The sequence below is a fragment of the Dendropsophus ebraccatus genome, chromosome 3 (assembly GCF_027789765.1).
Source record: "Dendropsophus ebraccatus isolate aDenEbr1 chromosome 3, aDenEbr1.pat, whole genome shotgun sequence".
Lineage (NCBI taxonomy): Eukaryota > Metazoa > Chordata > Amphibia > Anura > Hylidae > Dendropsophus > Dendropsophus ebraccatus.
Window position 1 is genome coordinate 103039453 of NC_091456.1, and position 18907 is coordinate 103058359.

General features: G+C 48.0%; 1 protein-coding gene across 1 annotated transcript in view; it reads left to right on the top strand.

The window, feature by feature from the left end:
- Positions 1-18907, top strand: part of KISS1R (KISS1 receptor) — a 79182-nt gene that overhangs the window by 38467 nt on the left and 21808 nt on the right. The window contains exon 3 of the mRNA XM_069964462.1: positions 350-485. Within this exon, the coding sequence (XP_069820563.1) occupies positions 350-485 (136 nt within the window). The remainder of the gene's footprint in view (positions 1-349; positions 486-18907) is intronic.

Consider the following 18907-nt stretch of genomic DNA (forward strand, 5'->3'; position numbering starts at 1 on the left):
GGATGAAAAGATCAGTTCACAAGGGATAGTTTAGACCTGATCCAACAGTAACTACCTCTTAGTTGTGAGAGATATAAATGTATAGATGTGCAGAATACGGTGTGAATTCCTTTACCATTATAATAAAACTGACCTTCTGCCATGAACTTCTACTGAAATGCATTATTACACACTTGTTTCCAGCTGGCTTTACTATGTCATTTTAGTTACAAAATGAATCTACCTGAAACACTTACTAGGACTGCACTGACAAGACCACTTAGAAAGTACATACTTCCTACTTTAAAAGTGAAGAGGGATAAAATTGTCCTATTTTGTCACTCTCATATATGGCTTTTTATTTTCTTAGGTGTCGGTACAAGCTACATGTGTGACCCTAACAGCTATGAGTGTGGATCGTTGGTACGTGACTGTGTTCCCATTACGTTCTTTGCGTCAAAGGACTCCACGTGTGGCTGCAGCTGTAAGCCTAGGAATCTGGATAGGTAACATTTCATTGAATTTAATAGTAAAAACTGAGAACGGTAAAAAAAGAAGAACTGTGTGTGAAGAACTAATTAAAAAAACATCCGCTATTTGCAAAAGACGTCCGAAAAAAATCATCATGTTCATTATTTTGACGTCCGCGGTAAAAAGGTCCGTTATTCAATATATTGTGTGCATTGGACGTACGTCTTTTCATTGAGTTCAATGCATTGCCATTGCAGTCAGTTAAATCTCGGCAAAAACGGACGTTATTTTAAATTGCAAAAGTGTCTGCCTTTTATCTATTTTTGACGTTGTGTGAACATAGCCTTAACCCCTAGACGACCCTGGACGTAGGGTTACGTCATGGAAGTCTGTCCCCAGACGACCCATGACGTAACCTTACGTCATGGGTGGTATTCCCGCTATGAAGCGCGCTCCGGAGCGGAGCGCGCTTCATAGGAGGTGGGGGCCGGCTGCAATCAGCAGCCGGGACCTCACCGGTAATGACACGCTGCAGCGATCGCGCTGCCGCGTGTCATTAACCCCTTAAACGCCGCGATCGCGGCGCGACCGCAGCGTTTAAGTGTAAGTGACAGGGGGAGTCCCCTGTCACTTACCGATCGGGACCCCCGCAGTGTGACTGCGGGGGTCCCGATCGTTGAAACGGACTGCTGGAGGTCTCTTACCTGCCTCCATGCGGTCCGATCGGCGATCTGCTACACTGAGCCTGCACAGGCAGGCTCAATGAGCAGAGCGCCGATAACACTGATCAATGCTATGCCTATGGCATAGCATTCATCAGTGTAGAAATCAAACTAATGTATGTACAAGTCCCCCAAAGGGACTTCAAAAGTGTAAAAAAAAAAAGTTAAAAACACTAACACACTACCCCAAAACCCCTCCCCCAATAAAAGTCTAAATCACCCCCCTTTCCCATTATATAAATAAAACATATAAAAATAAATAAATAAATAAACATATAATATACCGTAGCGTGCGTAATTGTCCGATCTATTAAAATATAACAAGCGTCATTGCGAACGGTGAACGGCGTACACGAAAAGAGGGGAAAAAGTGCGCAGATTACCGATTTTATGTTACATTATATATTAAAAAAAATCAATAAAAAGTGATCAAAACGTCCGATCTTCACAAATATGGTATTAATAAAAACTAGAGATCATGGCGGAAAAAATGACACCCCATACAGCCCCATAGGTGAAAAAATAAAACCGTTATAAGCGTCACAATAGGCCCATTTTATTAATATTTAATTGCCAAAAAAAAGGATTTCATAAAAAAATATATATATAACATTAGAGAATCTGTGTAACCTGCATATGGTTGTGTTCGGACTGACCTATAGCATAATGGTATCATGTCGCTGTTACCATATAGTGCATTACGTAGACACAGGAACCCCCCAAACGTTACCATATTGCATTCTTTCTTACGATTTCACCTATTTATATCTTCATAAATAATATATTTGGAATTCCATCATACATGTTATGGTAAAATGAATGACGCCATTACACAGTACAACTATTCCTGTAACAAATAAGCCCTTACATGGCCTTGTAGATAGAAAACTGAGAGTGCTGGAGCTCTTAGAAGGGGAGGAGGGAAAAACGAAAACACTAAGATCAAAATTTGCGCGGTCCACTGGGTCATTTTGGGCCTGGTCCTCAAAGGGTTAAGGAAACATTTAAATGTACTGTGTTTGCTGTGGATTTATGCTACAGACTATGCTGGGTCAAATGAATGTCCCTAATTGTGTTGTTTAAAGTTTTCATTAATTGATGTATCCCCAGCCCCACATGCTATAATCCTTTCCTGTTTTTCAAAACATTTTGATGTACTTAAGTGGATTTCAAGAGCTCCTCAAGCTATATATTGAAGCTTGGAAGAGGGAAATGTGGGGGCATTGCCCAGGCAATGGATATGAATAAGCCACTAATGAAGAACAACAATCTCCAATCAGGAGCATGAAGCTGTCATTGTCCACTTCAATACTTCAGTAATAAATTTATGCAGAAGTAGTACAGAATATTTAGGAATACAGACAAATAAGGAAAAATCACAAGTAATTACAAACAAAGTCTTCATTAGTCAACTGGAAGACAATTACCATCTTCAGATGTCAGATCAAGCACAGTAAAGACAGAATAATGTCTCATTACAAGTTCATTTAGTCACAATTCAGTGTAACTTCATGCATCTGGATTTATGTGGACATAGGAAGCTTTTAACATATCAGATCTACTGTATAGATTGCATATACATTTATTTATTATGATAATGTGATTATTGTTCAGCATATGAAATTAGGTTTGGTTTTGGATCTTTATCATTTATTCATTTAGGATGTTGTTACATTAAGTGGTTTGTATAGGTTGTGTACTATGTGGACACAGCTCTGGTGTCTGTATGATCAAGAACACAGTTGATAGCAAAGTAATTGCAGAAGTAAACAAATGACAGGAAGGTCCGATACTAGGGTTTTTTTTGGAGCGGTCACGGGTTGGACTGAGAGTTGATGATTCTATGCGTTCGGTGGGGGTGAATGCATCCAGATAACAGCAAAACTGTGCAGAATCCATAATAACTTTATATTGGAAAGATGAAAAGCTGTAGGTGGGTAACATATTAATGCAAAAATAATTTTTGGGGGAATACCCCTTTAAACACACCAACTCTGGTAAAGCCAACGTGATATACAGGCCAAATAATAAGCAACTATTGCCACCATTAAGTAACTAAATATCATCACCTGTCAGGTAGGCAGTCTGGGAAAACAAGACGAGTGTAGCCCTAGAACTGGCACCCACCCAAGCTGGCCCTACCTACTTGCCACAACAGCCCTAAGTAGCTGCGGACAACTGGGTGGCGTTCCCTAACCTGGCAAAGTGAATACACGAAAAACAGAGACAAGACTAACAAACAAGCAAGGGAAAGTCAGAGGTCCGAGTCGGTAACAGACGGTCAATATAGGTACAAAATCGTGATCCAAAGAATAGTCGAGGTCCAAGCCAAAAGGTCAGGTATCAGAAGTACAAAGTCAGAGTAATGCTAGGTCAAGACACACAGGAGGAACCAGGTTCTATCGCAGGCAAGAAATGAGACCACAGGGCTGATATTTATGAAGCCTGGAGTCCCAGACCCAGACTTGATTGGGGCTGAGGCTCCAGGTCCTGTCTAGATACAGACAGCTAACTGGTAAGTCAGCTGTCAGTCAATAATCAGTGAACACTCAAAACACCTATGCTGACCAGCCAGGGGAGTGAAACCCTGGCCTCTGCTACAACACAGAACAGCAGAGCAGAGTATGTGAAAAAACATAAAAAGAATTATGGCTGAATTGGACGCCGAGCCGAACGCACGGCCCGAGTCCTAACATCACCATACTGTTACTACATGAACCCTAATATACCATTTTTATTATCACCAATATACTATCCAAGGCATGAACAATACTGCAACATCGTGACCACATATATCCACTAGGGATGCATGATGCCCGGAAAAATCTATTCTAATATTGATTCTTGGGGCAAAATATCGGTTCAATACCAGGATTCCCTGGTAGTTGATACTTTATGTTAAGCCGCGCTTTTGTGCAGCTTAACTTAGAGTATACTGCAGAGAATGTGGAGAGAGCAGAGGCAGAGCGGGGCGGCTGGGAGAGGAGAGGAGATCGCAGGAGAAGGATGGACATAGAGCGGGAGAGGAGATGTGACCACTACACCTGAGAGGATGCAGCACGGCTGTGAGGTGGGGAGGCAGGCCGGGACTTTGAGGAATCTATCGGATGGGAATAACATGTCACCACACTGACCGGAAAGCAGGGTGTGAGGAGAACGCTGCAGCCTCCCGACAGCCTGCTGAACTGTGTGCCAGACAGTTCATCACGACATAAATCAGTCGGCTGTGTGTGGCAGCTACAGCGATATCTGTAGCACAGGCCGTGCTTCCAGGGCAGTGTCGTGACCTGTGACCTCTGCCCGGCTGTGTACCTCCTCCCTGCTTCTCAGCCTCCCTGTGAAGCGTTCAGGATCCACTGCCCCTGCTGTAAGCCTCCCTCCCTTCTATCTATCAACTGCCCCAGCATACCCCAACAGCTGAAACAGTGCATAACTACTACCTTCAGCATACTCTGATATATGAAGTGTTATTGTTCAAACTATAAAATGATCACATTCCTGATCTTGCACGGTAAGTCCAAATTTGTTGATTTTTAGTGAAATCACATCCTAGAAAAATTTTTAAAAAGGGATTAAAAATGGGGGGGGGGGGATTATATTTCTATTGGGGTTTTTTCAGTTCTTTATTAAGTATTGACTTAATATACTGGTATCAAACTCAAAATTCTGGTATCGTGACATCACTAATATCCACTGCCTAATGATTGAAAAATGCCCCCAAACTGCTATTGAAGAGAACCACAACACACAGACCAATTTTACCTCCACATAGTGATAATACAGAATTTACAGTACAGCTACATCTACAGCAGGGGCGTAACTAGAAATGGTTGAGCCCCATAGCAAACTTTTAAATGGGGCTCACTTTTCTTTTTCCTCTCCATTTGGCCCAGGCCATCATGAGGACTTCTCTCGGTCATAAGTTGTCCCCTTAGGATCTTCCATATGGCTCCTCACTCGTTCTCCACATCATCATCCTCCACATCATCATTATCCTCCACATCTATTTGCTCCATCTGTTCCCTCTTATAATATTAAGTCCCCACTGTATCCATATAGTAGTTAAATCATTGTGTCCCTCATATAGTAGCCAAATCCTCTTTGCCCCCCATACATATAGTAGTTAGGCATAGTATATAGTACATATAGTAGTTGTACATATGTAGCTAGGCCTCCCTGTACAGGTAGCCCCCCTAGTAGGTAGTATCCTCATGTAGCTATTTCCCCTATAGGTACTGTCCCTGATAGGTAGACATCCCCCTGTAAGGTACACCCTCCCCAGTAGAAAGCCCACTCACTAGTATGTAGTATAACATATCTAGGCACTTCACTGTAGCTAATCATGCCCTGGTACTTACCCCCATCCATGTAGTCATCTCCCATGGTAGTTAGCCCTTTCTGTGGCCATCTCCTCTTGTAGTTAGTCTCCTCCCTCCATACAGTTGTTTCTCCTGGTAGTCCACTCCTCCTATAGTTATCTCCCCTAGTAAGTTAACCCTCTGCAAGTTAACCCCTAACCCATGTAGGCAATCCAGTTAGTTAAACCCCTCTCGTGTAGGCAATCCCATGTGAATTAATCAATTAATTAGGGACCAGGTAGTGGACAGGAATCAGGAACAACAGGGAGCTGGGCCAAACGCTATGGGAAGCATGTAGAGGCTCCAACACCTGTAGTGGGGCAGGGCTGGAATTTATAGGGAGTGATTGTGCACATGGACCAATTAGGAGAGCACTGCCCCTTTAAATCTGAGACAGCCGGCGCGCGCGCGCCCTAGGGGGCAGGGACGCGCGCGCCGGCCGGCACAGCGACGGACAGGAGCGTGGAGAGGTAAGGCGCCCCCCCGGGGCCGAAGTGACAGCAGCGCCGGGTCCCTGCCTACGGACACCGGCTGCTGCATGGGGCAGTGGGGAGTCGCGGCGGCGGCCCGGAGCACGGGACGCCGCCGCGGCCGTGACAGTACCCCCCCCCTTTGGCCTCCCCCTCTTTCTGGCCTGTAGGAACCTCTTGATGAGGTCTTGGTCCAGGATGTTAGCCTCGGGTTCCCAGGACCTCTCCTCAGGACCAAATCCTTTCCAGTCCACTAGGAAGGATCGTCTCCCTCTGACAGTTTTCATAGCCAGAATGTCTTTGACAATGTAGACGTCGTCAGAGACGGCTTGTGGAGCAGAGAGCGAAGCCTTATCGGAGAACCGGTTGAGGACCACTGGCTTTAAGAGGGAGACATGGAAGGCGTTTGGAATCCGCATCGTAGGGGGTAGGCGGAGTTTGTAGGTGACAGGGTTGAGGCGTTTTAGCACCGAGAAAGGACCGAGGAATCGAGGACCCAACTTGTAGCTGGGAATCTTGAGTCGGACATATTTGGCCGAGAGCCAGACTTTGTCACCAGGGAGAAAATTCATGGCGGGTCTTCTTCTCTTATCCGCCTGGTCCTTCATGCGGACAGATGCCTTGAGCAGAGATTGTCGAGTCTGTTCCCAGATTGACTGCAGGTCAGATAACAACTCCTCCACGGCTGGGACCTCAGAGGATGGAGAGAGAGGCAGAGGAGGACGAGGGTGACGTCCATAGACCACATAGAAGGGTGACTTGCCTGTGGAGCTCGAGTCCAGATGATTGTAGGAAAACTCTGCCCAAGGAAGCAGACTGGACCAGTTGTCCTGGCGAGCGGAGACGAAATGTCGAAGATAATTGCCAAGGACCTGATTGACCCTCTCCACTTGCCCATTGGTCTGGGGATGATAGGCCGAAGAGAAGTCCAGCTTCACTTGGAGTTGAGAGCAGAGAGCACGCCAGAATCTGGAAACAAATTGTGAGCCTCTGTCAGAGACTATATGAAGAGGAAGACCATGGAGGCGGAAGATATGCTGAAAGAACAGCTGGGCCAGGCGAGGGGCTGATGGTAATCCAGGAAGAGCCACGAAGTGGGACATCTTGGAGAAGCGGTCCGTGACAGCCCAGATGACTGTGTTACCCGCAGATGGAGGTAAGTCTGTGACAAAGTCCATGCCTATATGACACCAGGGGCGGTCTGGAACTGGAAAGGGCTGAAGTAGGCCGGCAGGTCTTTGATGAGAGGACTTGTTTCTGGCACAGATGGGACAGGACGCCACAAAGTCTTTGACATCCTGGAGTAGGCTAGGCCACCAGTAGTGGCGGGAGATCAGTTGCCCGGTCTTTAGAACTCCCGGATGCCCAGCCACCATAGAGGAATGACCCCATTTCAAGATGCGTTTACGGAGTGCGGGGCGCACATAAGTCTTACCGGGAGGCAACTGCTGCAGAGTAGAAGTGGCAACTGGTACTAGGCGATCGGGAGGTATTATGTGTCGAGGAGATTCCTCTTGCCCCATAACATCGGATGCTCGGGATAACGCATCGGCCTTGATATTCTTCTCGGCTGGACGGAAATGAATGGTGAAGTTGAACCGAGAGAAGAAGAGGGACCACCTGGCCTGCCGGGGATTGAGGCGTTGAGCCGATTGGAGGTAGAGGAGGTTCTTGTGGTCCGTGTAGATGTTAACGGGATGTTTAGCCCCCTCTAGGAGATGACGCCACTCCTCCAGTGCCAGCTTAATAGCCAGGAGTTCCCGATCTCCTATAGTATAGTTCCTCTCGGCAGGGGAAAAAGTCTTAGAAAAGAACCCGCAGGTTCTGGTCTTGCCTGATGTGTCCCTTTGCGAGAGGACTGCTCCGGCGCCCACAGAGGAAGCATCAACTTCAAGAGAAAACGGCTTGGAGATATCCGGGCGAACTAGAGCAGGAGCGGAGGCAAAGGCAGACTTTAGGCTATTGAAGGCATGTTCGGCCTCGGGAGGCCAGCGTCTAGGATCCGCCTTCTTCTTTGTGAGAGCCACTATGGGTGCAACCAGGGTAGAGAAGTGAGGGATGAATTGCCGATAGTAGTTGGCAAATCCAAGGAATCGTTGGATAGCTCTAAGTCCCTCAGGACGAGGCCACTGGAGAACAGCTGAGAGCTTGGCAGGATCCATCTGTAGGCCCTGGTCGGAGACAATGTATCCAAGAAACGGCAGGCTGCGCTGATGGAAAACGCACTTCTCCAGCTTGGCATACAAACGGTTGGCCCGTAGTCTCCGTAGAACCTGTCGTACATGGGACACGTGGGTCTGCTGGTCGTGGGAGAAGACCAGGATGTCGTCAAGATAGACAATGACGCAGACGTAGAGGAGATTGCGGAATAAATCATTCACGAATTCCTGGAAGACCGCTGGGGCGTTGCATAGGCCGAATGGCATGACCAGATATTCGTAGTGCCCATCTCTGGTGTTGAAAGCGGTCTTCCATTCGTCTCCTTCACGAATACGGATCAGGTTATACGCTCCCCTGAGATCCAACTTGGAGAAGATCCTAGCTCCACGGAGACGGTCGAATAGTTCTGGGATTAGCGGAAGAGGATAGCGGTTCTTGACAGTCACCTTATTTAAGCCCCGGTAGTCTATGCATGGGCGGAGGGAACCGTCCTTCTTCTGCACAAAGAAAAATCCAGCGCCAGCGGGAGACGTGGATTTACGGATGAAGCCCTTCTGTAAGTTCTCCCGGATGTAGGAGGACATGGCTTCCGTCTCGGGCACAGAGAGAGGGTATACTCGACCACGTGGGGGAGAAGTTCCAGGAAGAAGGTCTATAGGGCAATCATAGGACCGATGAGGTGGTAGAGAGTCTGCCTCCTTGGCCGAGAAGACATCAATAAAGTCTTGGTATTCATGCGGTAGACCAGACAAAGGCTTGGCATTAGCAGGTGGCCTCGTAGAGCACTTGGGTTGAGGAGGTCTTAGACACCTACTTGGACAGTCCTGGCCCCAGCTGAGAACCTCCCCAGTTCTTCAGTCCAGCTTAGGGGTATGTAACTGCAGCCAAGGAAGACCCAGCAAGATGGCGGAAGAGGAATGGCGCAAGACGTAGAAGGAGATCCTCTCCTGATGTAAGGCGCACACCTGGAGGACTAGGGGTTCAGTCTGGCAGTGCACAGCTTCAGTAAGAATCTCGCCCGTGATCGAAGAGATAGACCGGGGTTGGGCTAGCTGTATCACGGGTAGCCGCCATCTTTGGACCAACGAAGCAGAAATGAAACTGCCAGCAGCGCCAGAGTCGATGAGGGCAGTAGTCTGGAGAACTTGCCCTGAGGGTGTCTGGATGGAGACTGGCATAGTCAATCTTGGAGAGGTGGCATTCACACCTAGGGAGACCTCTCCCACTGGACCTAGGTGCGAGCGTTTCCCGGACGCTGAGGACGTTGGGGACATCTCTGCCGAAAGTGATCAGCGCCACCGCAGTATAGGCAGAGATTCAGCTCTAGTCGACGGGCCCTTTCTTCAGGCGTCAAGCGAGCTCGATCCACCTGCATAGGAACTTCTGGAGACGACTGGGGCATAGGAGCAACGGGATTTTGGAATACCGGTGCCAACCGAGGATGGCGACGGGGCAGACTCAGACGCCGTTCTTGTCGGACCTCCTCCTCTCTCTCGGAAAACCTGGTGTCGACTCTGGTAGCCAGTAGAATGAGTTCGTTCAAGGAGGTAGGAAGGTCTCGGGCAGCGAGCACATCTTTCACTCGAGTGGAAAGGCCCTTCTTGAAGGTGGCTAATAGGGCGGCCTCGTTCCAGTCCAATTCAGCTGCCAGGGTGCGGAACTGGATGGCATAGTCACCAACAGAGGAGCTCCCTTGAGAGAGGTTGAGGAGAGCTGTCTCAGCTGAAGTAGCACGGGCAGGTTCCTCAAAGACGGAGCGAAACTCGGCCAGGAAGGTTCGGAGATTGGCAGCAACAGGGTCATCTCGGTCCCACAGCGGCGTGGCCCAGGCCAGAGCTCTACCCTCCAATAGGCTGATGATGAAAGCCACTTTAGAGCGCTCGGTGGGAAACTGACTACTTAAAAGTTCAATATGCATGGTGCACTGAGCCAGGAATCCCCTGCACAACTTGGGATCGCCTCCATATTTAGTCGGGAGGGCCAGTCGAAGTCTCGAGGTGGCTGCTGGTGGTGGTGAGCGCTGGGCTGTAGCATGCTGCTGTAGGGCGGCAGTCAATTGCTGGATTTGCTGCGACTGTTGCTGGATTTGTTGAGCCTGTTGCGCGACCACTCTGGCGACGTCACGGAGATCAGGCACCTCGCCGGGATCCATGGTTGGAGCCTACTGTAGCGCCTGGAGTAGTGGATCCACTGGACCGTCACCAGCGATGGCACTAACCTCACCAGGGAGCAGAGTCTAAGGGGCCGCTGGTTTTCACCAGAGCCCGCCGCAAGGCGGGATGGACTTGCTGCGGCAGGCGACCCCCAGGTCGCTACCCCTGGCTTGGTTGCTGGTGATGGCAGGCGAGGCATGGCAGGAGCAGTAGGCAGGAGATGGTAGTGGCAGAGGTCTGTAGTCGTGACCGCAGGTGACAGGCTGAACACAGGAGCAATGGAGTAACGGGGAAGCAGGAACCAGGAACAAGGACTAGGGACCAGGTAGTGGACAGGAATCAGGAACAACAGGGAGCTGGGCCAAACGCTATGGGAAGCATGTAGAGGCTCCAACACCTGTAGTGGGGCAGGGCTGGAATTTATAGGGAGTGATTGTGCACATGAACCAATTAGGAGAGCACTGCCCCTTTAAATCTGAGACAGCCGGCGCGCGCGCGCCCTAGGAGGCGGGGACGCGCGCGCCGGCCGGCACAGCGACGGACAGGAGCGTGGAGAGGTAAGGCGCCCCCCGGGGCCGAAGTGACAGCAGCGCCGGGTCCCTGCCTACGGACACCGGCTGCTGCATGGGGCAGTGGGGAGTCGCGGCGGCGGCCCGGAGCACGTGACAGTTACCTCTATTTGTGCTGAGAGCAGGGACAGAGCCCCACTCCAACAGCCAGTTGCCCCCTGCAGTAGTTCCTCTACAATGCTACTCTTTTCCTTCCCAAAAGTGTGACATCACACAGACACCACCCCTTCCTCTTCTGCCTGTGCTGCACTCAGCTTGTTTCCAGCAGTCATGGCCTTTTTGGTCTTGTGATTTGTGTCCCACATTGCTGAGCAATTGAAGAAAAAGAGATGGGTGAAGGAGGCAGTCTGTAGGCAAAGAATAGGGGAAACAGGAAACTTTAAGTCCTGTACCCTGCTCACCCCTCTAGCTGTCCTCTGGTTACATGTTACGGGAACGGAATGCAATGCATAGGGTGGTTTTGCACTACACTTATATATATCAGATTGCTGCCTCTTGTTAGAACTAGTCATCTTATTCACAGTTGTGCTTTGTGTTGCTTCTTGTTATAGTGCTTGAAAAAGCACTATATTATAATCCGTATTCTTCCGTTTCTTCTTCTTCCAGCCATTCTTCTGCGATTAATACAGAGCGAACCGCTTTGCGCACAGACTCTGTTCAAACTGCGTTTCGAAGCCCTCGGCGCTGACAGGTGTTCTATCTATTTTTGGTTTTGTTGTTTTTAAGAAATTTATGTTTAAAGACCTCTAATTTCCCATAGAAAATAATGGCCCATTGGAAATAATGGCCACACTCTAACCCACACGCTAGCAGCCAATCACAGCACATATGCAAATAGCTGAAATATAGCAGCCAATAGAAATTCTAAGGTCAATGCCTCACAACATCCACACAGTCACGTGTCCACTATTGGCCAATAGAAGATGTAGAAGATGGAAGGTCCTTAACGATTTTGTCTCACTGACACGAGTAAGATTGTCATGGTAACCAAGTAAGGATCTTTACCATTATAAGTAGCAGAGTCACTCTTAAAGAGACGATACCCAAGTGGCTCTTAAAGGGACGGGACCCAAGTCGCTCTTAAAGAGACAGGACCCATGTTGGTCTTAAAGGGACGTTACCTAAGTCGCTCTTAAAGGGACCCAAGTCGCTCTTAAAGGGACCCAAGTCACTCTTAACCCCTTAAGGACCAAGGCAAATTTTATGAATATGACCTGTGTCACTTTAGTCATTAATAACTTCAGGATGCTTTTACCTATCCGGCTGGTTCTGAGACTGTTTTCTCGTGACATATTGTACTGTACATTTCTGGTAAATTGGAGTCGATACTTATAATGAATCTTTATGAAAAAATCCAAAATAACGGTAAAAATTGTGAAAAATTGCGATTTTCTACCTTTAAACCTTTCCGCTAATACAGAAAATGGTTATTCCACATAAATTATATATTAAATAGCATTAGCAACATGTCTACTTTATGTTGGCAGCATTTATTAAAAAATCTTTCATTTTTTTTAGACAATGGAAAGCTTAAACCATTAGCAGCAAATTTCCAAATTTTCAGTAAAATTTCAAAATCAGATATTTTTAGGGAACTGTTCAGGTTTAAAGTGTATTTGAGGGGACTGTGTGTCAGAGAGCCCCACAAAGCACCCCATTTCAGAAACTGCACCCCCTAAACTCTGCAAAAGCATATCCAGAAAGTTTTCTAACCCTTTAGGGAAGGCACAGAAATAAAAGCTAAGGGAGGCATTTATTAAGTCCGGCGTTTTTTACGCCGGACGTAAAAATGCCCCCGCAGCTTCGGCGCTACGGAGATTTATGTAGAGGCGGACTGCCTCTACATAAATCCCGTGCGCGCCGTTGCGCACCGCTGAAAACCTACGCCAGCTGAGGACTGGAGTAGGTTTTCGGCGTACATTTTGACGGATGATAAATCGCAAGGACTCTGAGTCCGCGCCCTCCGTTCCGCCCACTCTCCGCCCCTTTTCCGCCCCCTTTCCGCCCCTGGCGTACTCGGCGGAAAGTGCCGATTTGCGAATATTTTATTCGCAAATCCGCCATTTTTGCTTAAAAAAAGACGCAAATCGGCACTTTCCGCCGAAAATCATCCATTCGCCGGATGATACATGTGGCCCTAAGTGTGTAAGAAATTTGAAAATTTTAATTTTCTGTGCAGAGATTTTACTGTAATCCAATATTTTTCATAATTATAAACTTATTACCAGAGAAATGCAACCAAATACTGATTGCCTCGTTTCTGCAGTTTATAGAAATACCCCATATGTGGCCCTAATGCGCTATTTGACGCAACCACAAGCCTCAGATATATAGGAGCGCCTAGTGAATTTAAACGTTTTATTTGGTCATTTTTGACTGTACCACTTCAGGTTGGCAGAGGCTCTGGGGTGCCAAAACCTAAAAAACACCCCTAAAGGGACACAATTTAGAAAACTACACCCCTCAAGGAATGTAACAAGGGGTGCGGTGAGCATTTGGACCCCACAGGTGCTTCACAGATTTTCAGAACAATGTGGCATGAAAAAAGAAAAATTTATTTTTTACACTAAAACGTTGTTCTAGCTTTCAATTTTTCATTTTCTTAAAGGGATAAAAGGAAAAAAGTGTGTAGTGCAGTTTCTTCCGAGTTTGTAAATACCCCACATGTGGACATAAAGTGCCAAGTGGGCGCAGGACGAGCCTCCAAAGAGAAGGAGTGCCAATTGGCTTTTTGAAGCTGAATCTCACTGGAATGGATTTCAAGGGCCATGTCGCATTTACAGAGCCCTCGTGCTGCCAAAACACTGGAAACCCCCCACAAGTGACCCCATTCTGGAAACTACACCCCTCAAGAAATCTATCAAGGGGTGCAGTGAGCATATGGACCCCACTGTTGACGGGCACAAATGTGGAACAATGTGACGTGAAAGTGAAAATTTTCATTTTTTCACTTTCACGGCACAAATGTGCCCATCATCAAGGGGTCCATATCCTCATTGCACCCCTTGTTAGATTCCGTGAGGGGTGTAGTTTCCAGAATGGGGTCACTTGTGGGGGTTTCCAGTGTTTTGGCAGCACAAGGGCTCTGTAAATGCGACATGGCGTTCATAATCCATTCTGGCCAAATTCAGCCTCCAAAATCCAAATGGCGCTCCTTCCCTTCGGAGGCTTGCCCTGCGCCCACATGGCGCTTTATGTCCACGTGTGGGGTATTTACGGATTTGGGGGCTAAACCAACATTATAGTGTAAAAAATTTTATATTTTATTTTCACGCCACATTGTTCCACATTTGTGCCCGTCACCAGTGGGGTCCATATGCTCACTACACCACTTGTTACATTCCCTAAGGGGTGTAGTTTCCATAATGGGGTCACTTGTGGGGGGTTGCAACTGTCTTAGCAACACAGAGGCCTTTTAAATGCAACATGGCCTTCGAAATCTATTCCAGCCAAATCCAGCCTCCAAAAGCCAAATGGCGCTCCTTCCCTTCGGAGGCTTACCCTGCACCCACATGGCACTTTATGTCGGTACTCAGGGAAAATTGCGTTTTGTGTTTTTTTTTTTCTTTTAACCCCTTGTGAAAATGAAAAAATCAAGACAAGATCAATGATTTAGTGTAAAAATGTAAAAAAAATTACACTAAATGTTGGTCTAGCCTTGATTTTTTTTCCATTTCCACAAGGGGTTAAAAAGAAAATGAATGCAAAACGTGTAGGGTAATTTTCCCTGACTACAAAAATACCCCACATGTGGACATAATGTGCCATATGGGCACAGAGCAAGCCACCAAAGGGACAGAGCGCCATTTAGAGGCTGGAATGGAGGATGGAGGCCATGTCACAATTACAAAGCTCCTGTGCTGCCAGGACAGTGAAAACCCCCCACAAGTGACCCCATTCTGGAAATTACACCCCATAAAGAATCTAACAAGGGGTGCAGTGAGCATATGGACCCCACTGGTGATGGGTGTAGAACATGTGCTGTGAAAATAAAAAATATATATTTTTTCATTTTCACAGCACAAATGTGCCCGTCACCAGGGGGTCATATCTCCGTTGCCCCCCTTGTTAGATTCCTTATGGGGTGTGATTTCCAGAATGGGGTCACTTGTGGGGGGTTTCTACTGTCCTGGCAGCACAGAGGCTTTGTAATTGCATCATGGTATCCTCTAATGGGAATGGCAGCCATACCTATTTAGCTGGGGAAAAGGGACAATTCTAATTTATTTGGGAGTATTAGGCCAATTATTAGTTTGAAAGGTTGAAAATGACAGGTGTGCATCAAATTCAACCTATGTTGATCCAGAGGAAGGCAAAAAAAACCCTTGTGAGGCAGACGACAGTAGCCTCATCACAGGGGAAAAATTCCTTCCCGACTCCATAATGGCAATCAGAATAATCCCTGGATCAACGTGACCCCTGAAATAGGAATAAGAGACAGAATTTAAAAAATGTAGATCTCCAATGACGTGTGGTACGCTTGAAGCGATCCTGTATGCAGAGGCTGGGGTGATCAGGACAGGTGTCACACTGGAAAATGGTGTCCCTCCTGATCTCCCTGTTACGCCACACTCTGCACTTCTGGGGTCTTCCGTTCTCCAGTGTGGGGGACGTCACCTGGAAAATGTTGTCCTGGTGCGATATGGGGTCCTTCATATCCAGAAGCACTGGGTCCGCTCCATGGCTGCTAAATATTAGGGCTTTATTACTGCTTCTGCTATTTTTGGATCGTGCTGCAAGCTACAGTAGCTCGGGCAGCGAGGGACCGGAAGAGGGGGTGCTGGTATAAAAGTTATCCCCGTACCGGTGGTAACCTTTATCCAGCTGTGGGAAGATCAGTTCCCGAACAATCTTCCCACTAACTCTTTCATACACTGTAATGGTACATGTACACTGCGGAATGGCGAAGGATAACCCTTTGTGCATTCCGCAGCTGGCACCCACCGGCGGACTGATGCAGGCGCGCATCTCCGTCCGTGTCACACTCCATTCTATGCACAGGCGGATTCCGCCCTCTGTGCAAAGAATGAACGCGTTCATTCTTTGGACGGACGACGGAATCCACCCATGCATAGAATGGAGTCTATGACATGGGTGGAGACGCACGCCTGCATCAGTCCGCCGGTGGCTGCCAGCTGCGGAATGCAAAAAGGGTTATCCTTCGCCATTCCGCAGTGTGCACGTACCCTAAATTTGTAAGTGTACCCTGAGGTACTCTCACAGAGTTTGTAGAATTTCACGCCATACCGTCATCTCTTATTGGGACGGTACTGGCGGGAAAGACGTGTCTGGGGGGAAGCATACGCTACGCTACCCCCAGACACGTCACTGGATGATGAGGATGATGAGGATAAATGGAGCAAAAAGGATCCCCCCATTCATCCTCAATGGCTGTTTCAGTGTCGGAGGCAATAATAGCGTATGCGTCCGACGCTGAAAACACCCTGGGGGCCATCTTTATACGGGGATTGGTATACGGGTATGTAAATGTGTAGTGGTGTAGTGTAAAATTTTATTTTGTGTAATGTAGTGTTTTTTTACTTTTTTTTTTTACATTAAGTATAAAAAAAAAAACCTACGACAAAAAAAGTGTTGCTGATAAATGCTGCACATATGTGCGGTACTTAGAAGACCGTGGCGGTAGGATATAGAAAAAAACACCCTACGCCAAAAAGGAGGAGTCGCTGGTTAGCAGCGCACTTATGTGCGATGCTGATCAGCACTCAGCGGCGGTAGGGTGCGGAAAATAAAAAAAATAAAAAAATTGGAAAAAAAACCAAACATTTTCTACATGCTGAACATCCCTGTAGCTACTGATAAGTGTATAATATACACTTATCAGCCGCTAGGGGGCAGTATTCCGGAAAAAGATGAAGTTAGACGACGGGGGACCCGAAAAAAGCCGAAGGGGACCGCCGGAAATAGCCGAAGAGGACGACGCAAGAAGAGGCCACCGTGGACCCGGAAGACGCTGATCGGGACCCCGGATACGGTGAGTATGGCCCAAATACCTGCTTTGGTCCCCTCAGCTACCTAGCTGAGGGGTCCAGAGCAGGTATTTTACACTTTGGGGGCACTTATTTCGCCGTGATCGGCCGGTCGGTCCTGGCCGGCCAATCACGGCGATCGGGACCGTGGCATCGGGCCACCATTACTTTTATCAGTAATGGCGGTCGGTGCTGCAGATCGCCGCTATTGGCTGATCTAAATTGATCAGCCAATAGCGGCGATCGTCAGCACGGGGGGGGGGGGTTAACCACCCCCCATGTCGACAAGCTAGGATGGCCTGCTATACATTATAGCAGGCCATCTTCCCCGATCGCTGTGTGTGTACACACACAGCGATCGGGGAAACCGTGGGCGTACATTTACGTCCATTTGCGTTAAGGTACGGACTTCGGGGGCGTAAATGTACGCCCGCGGTCGTTAAGGGGTTAAAGGGACGGGACCCAAGTCGCACTTAAAGGGACGCATGTCGTTTTTAAAGGGACGGGACCCATGTCGCTCTTAAAGGGACGGGACCCATGTCACTCTTAAAGGGACAGGACCCATGTTGCTCTTAAAGGGACGGGACCCATGTCTCTCTTAAAGGGACGGGACCAAAGTCTCTCTTAAAGGGATCCAAGTCGCTCTTAAAAGGGACAGGACCCAAGTCACAATTAAAGGGACGGGACCCATGTTGCTCTTAAAAGGGACGGGACCCATGTCACTCTTAAAGGGACGGGACCCATGTTGCTCTTAAAGGGACGGGACCCATGTTTTTTTTAAAGGGACGGAACCCATGTCTCTCTTAAAGGGATGGGACCCAAGTCGCTCTTAAAGGGATCCAAGTCGCTCTTAAAGGGACGGGACCCAATTTGCTCTTAAAGGCACCCAAGTCGCTCTTAAATGCACGGGAACCCAAATCACTCTTAAGGGACGTGACCCAAATGGCTCTTTAAGGGATCCAAGTTGCTCTTAAAGGGACGGGACCCAATTCGCTCTTAAAGGGACCTAAGTCGCTCTTAAAGGGACCCAAGTTGCTCTTAAAGGGACGGGACCCGATTCGCTTTTAAAGGGACGGGACCCAAGTCACTCCTAAAGGGACCCAAGTCGCTCTTAAAGGGATCCAAGTCGCTCTTAAAGGCACTCAAGTAGCTCTTAAAGGGACCCAAGTCACTCTTAAAGGGACCCAAGTCGCTCTTAACCTCTTAAGGACGGAGCCAATTTTCGTTTTAGCATTTTCGTTTTTTCCTCTTCGTGTTTAAAAGGCCATAGCACTTGCATTTTTTCACCTATAAACCCTCAGTGTAGCTGTATAACACAGCACCGATCCATGAGATTGATGCTCTATTGCTTTGGCCTGCTGCAAGTCAATACAATAGAAAACCGAGCTGGGATCAGTGTCATTACGTCACTGAGGCCCGGCCCGGTAAGATGAAGGGATCCCCCTCCGCGATCGCATCGCGGGGGGGAGATCCGCCACTTGACACCAGGGATGGGCTGCATTTAACACTGTCAGATGCAGCTGTCATGTTTGACAGCTGCATCCAACGGTGTTAATTAGCGGGAGCGGCGATCGGACCGATCCCGTTAATAGCCGCGGTCCTGTGCTGCAGATAGCAGTCAGGATCGTGGCAGCTCAGAGTGGGGTCGCGGCGCTGCCCTGCTCTGAACTCCTCTTGCGAGCATATGCCATACGGGTACGGCATATGTCCTTAAGAGGTTAAAGGGACCCAAGTCGCTCTTAAAGGGACCCAAGTGTTAGGATCCAGTCCTGGTTTTATGTTTTGCTGTGATTTTGGGCATGTCTGCCTCTTTGCAAGATGGCCACCGCAGCTTCAGTGGCCATCTTACCTGCTCTCTGAGGCTACAATAATGTGTGCACCTGTGCCCCTCCCTGCCTCAGTATCAGTTAGAACTTAGCTTCTGTCTGCCTCTAGCTTACAGACTCTCCTGTTTGTATATTGCTGCGGTCCTCTTATTCCAGAGTCCTGCTACTAGACCTCCTGATTATTACTACTGCTGCACATGGGATCACTCTGC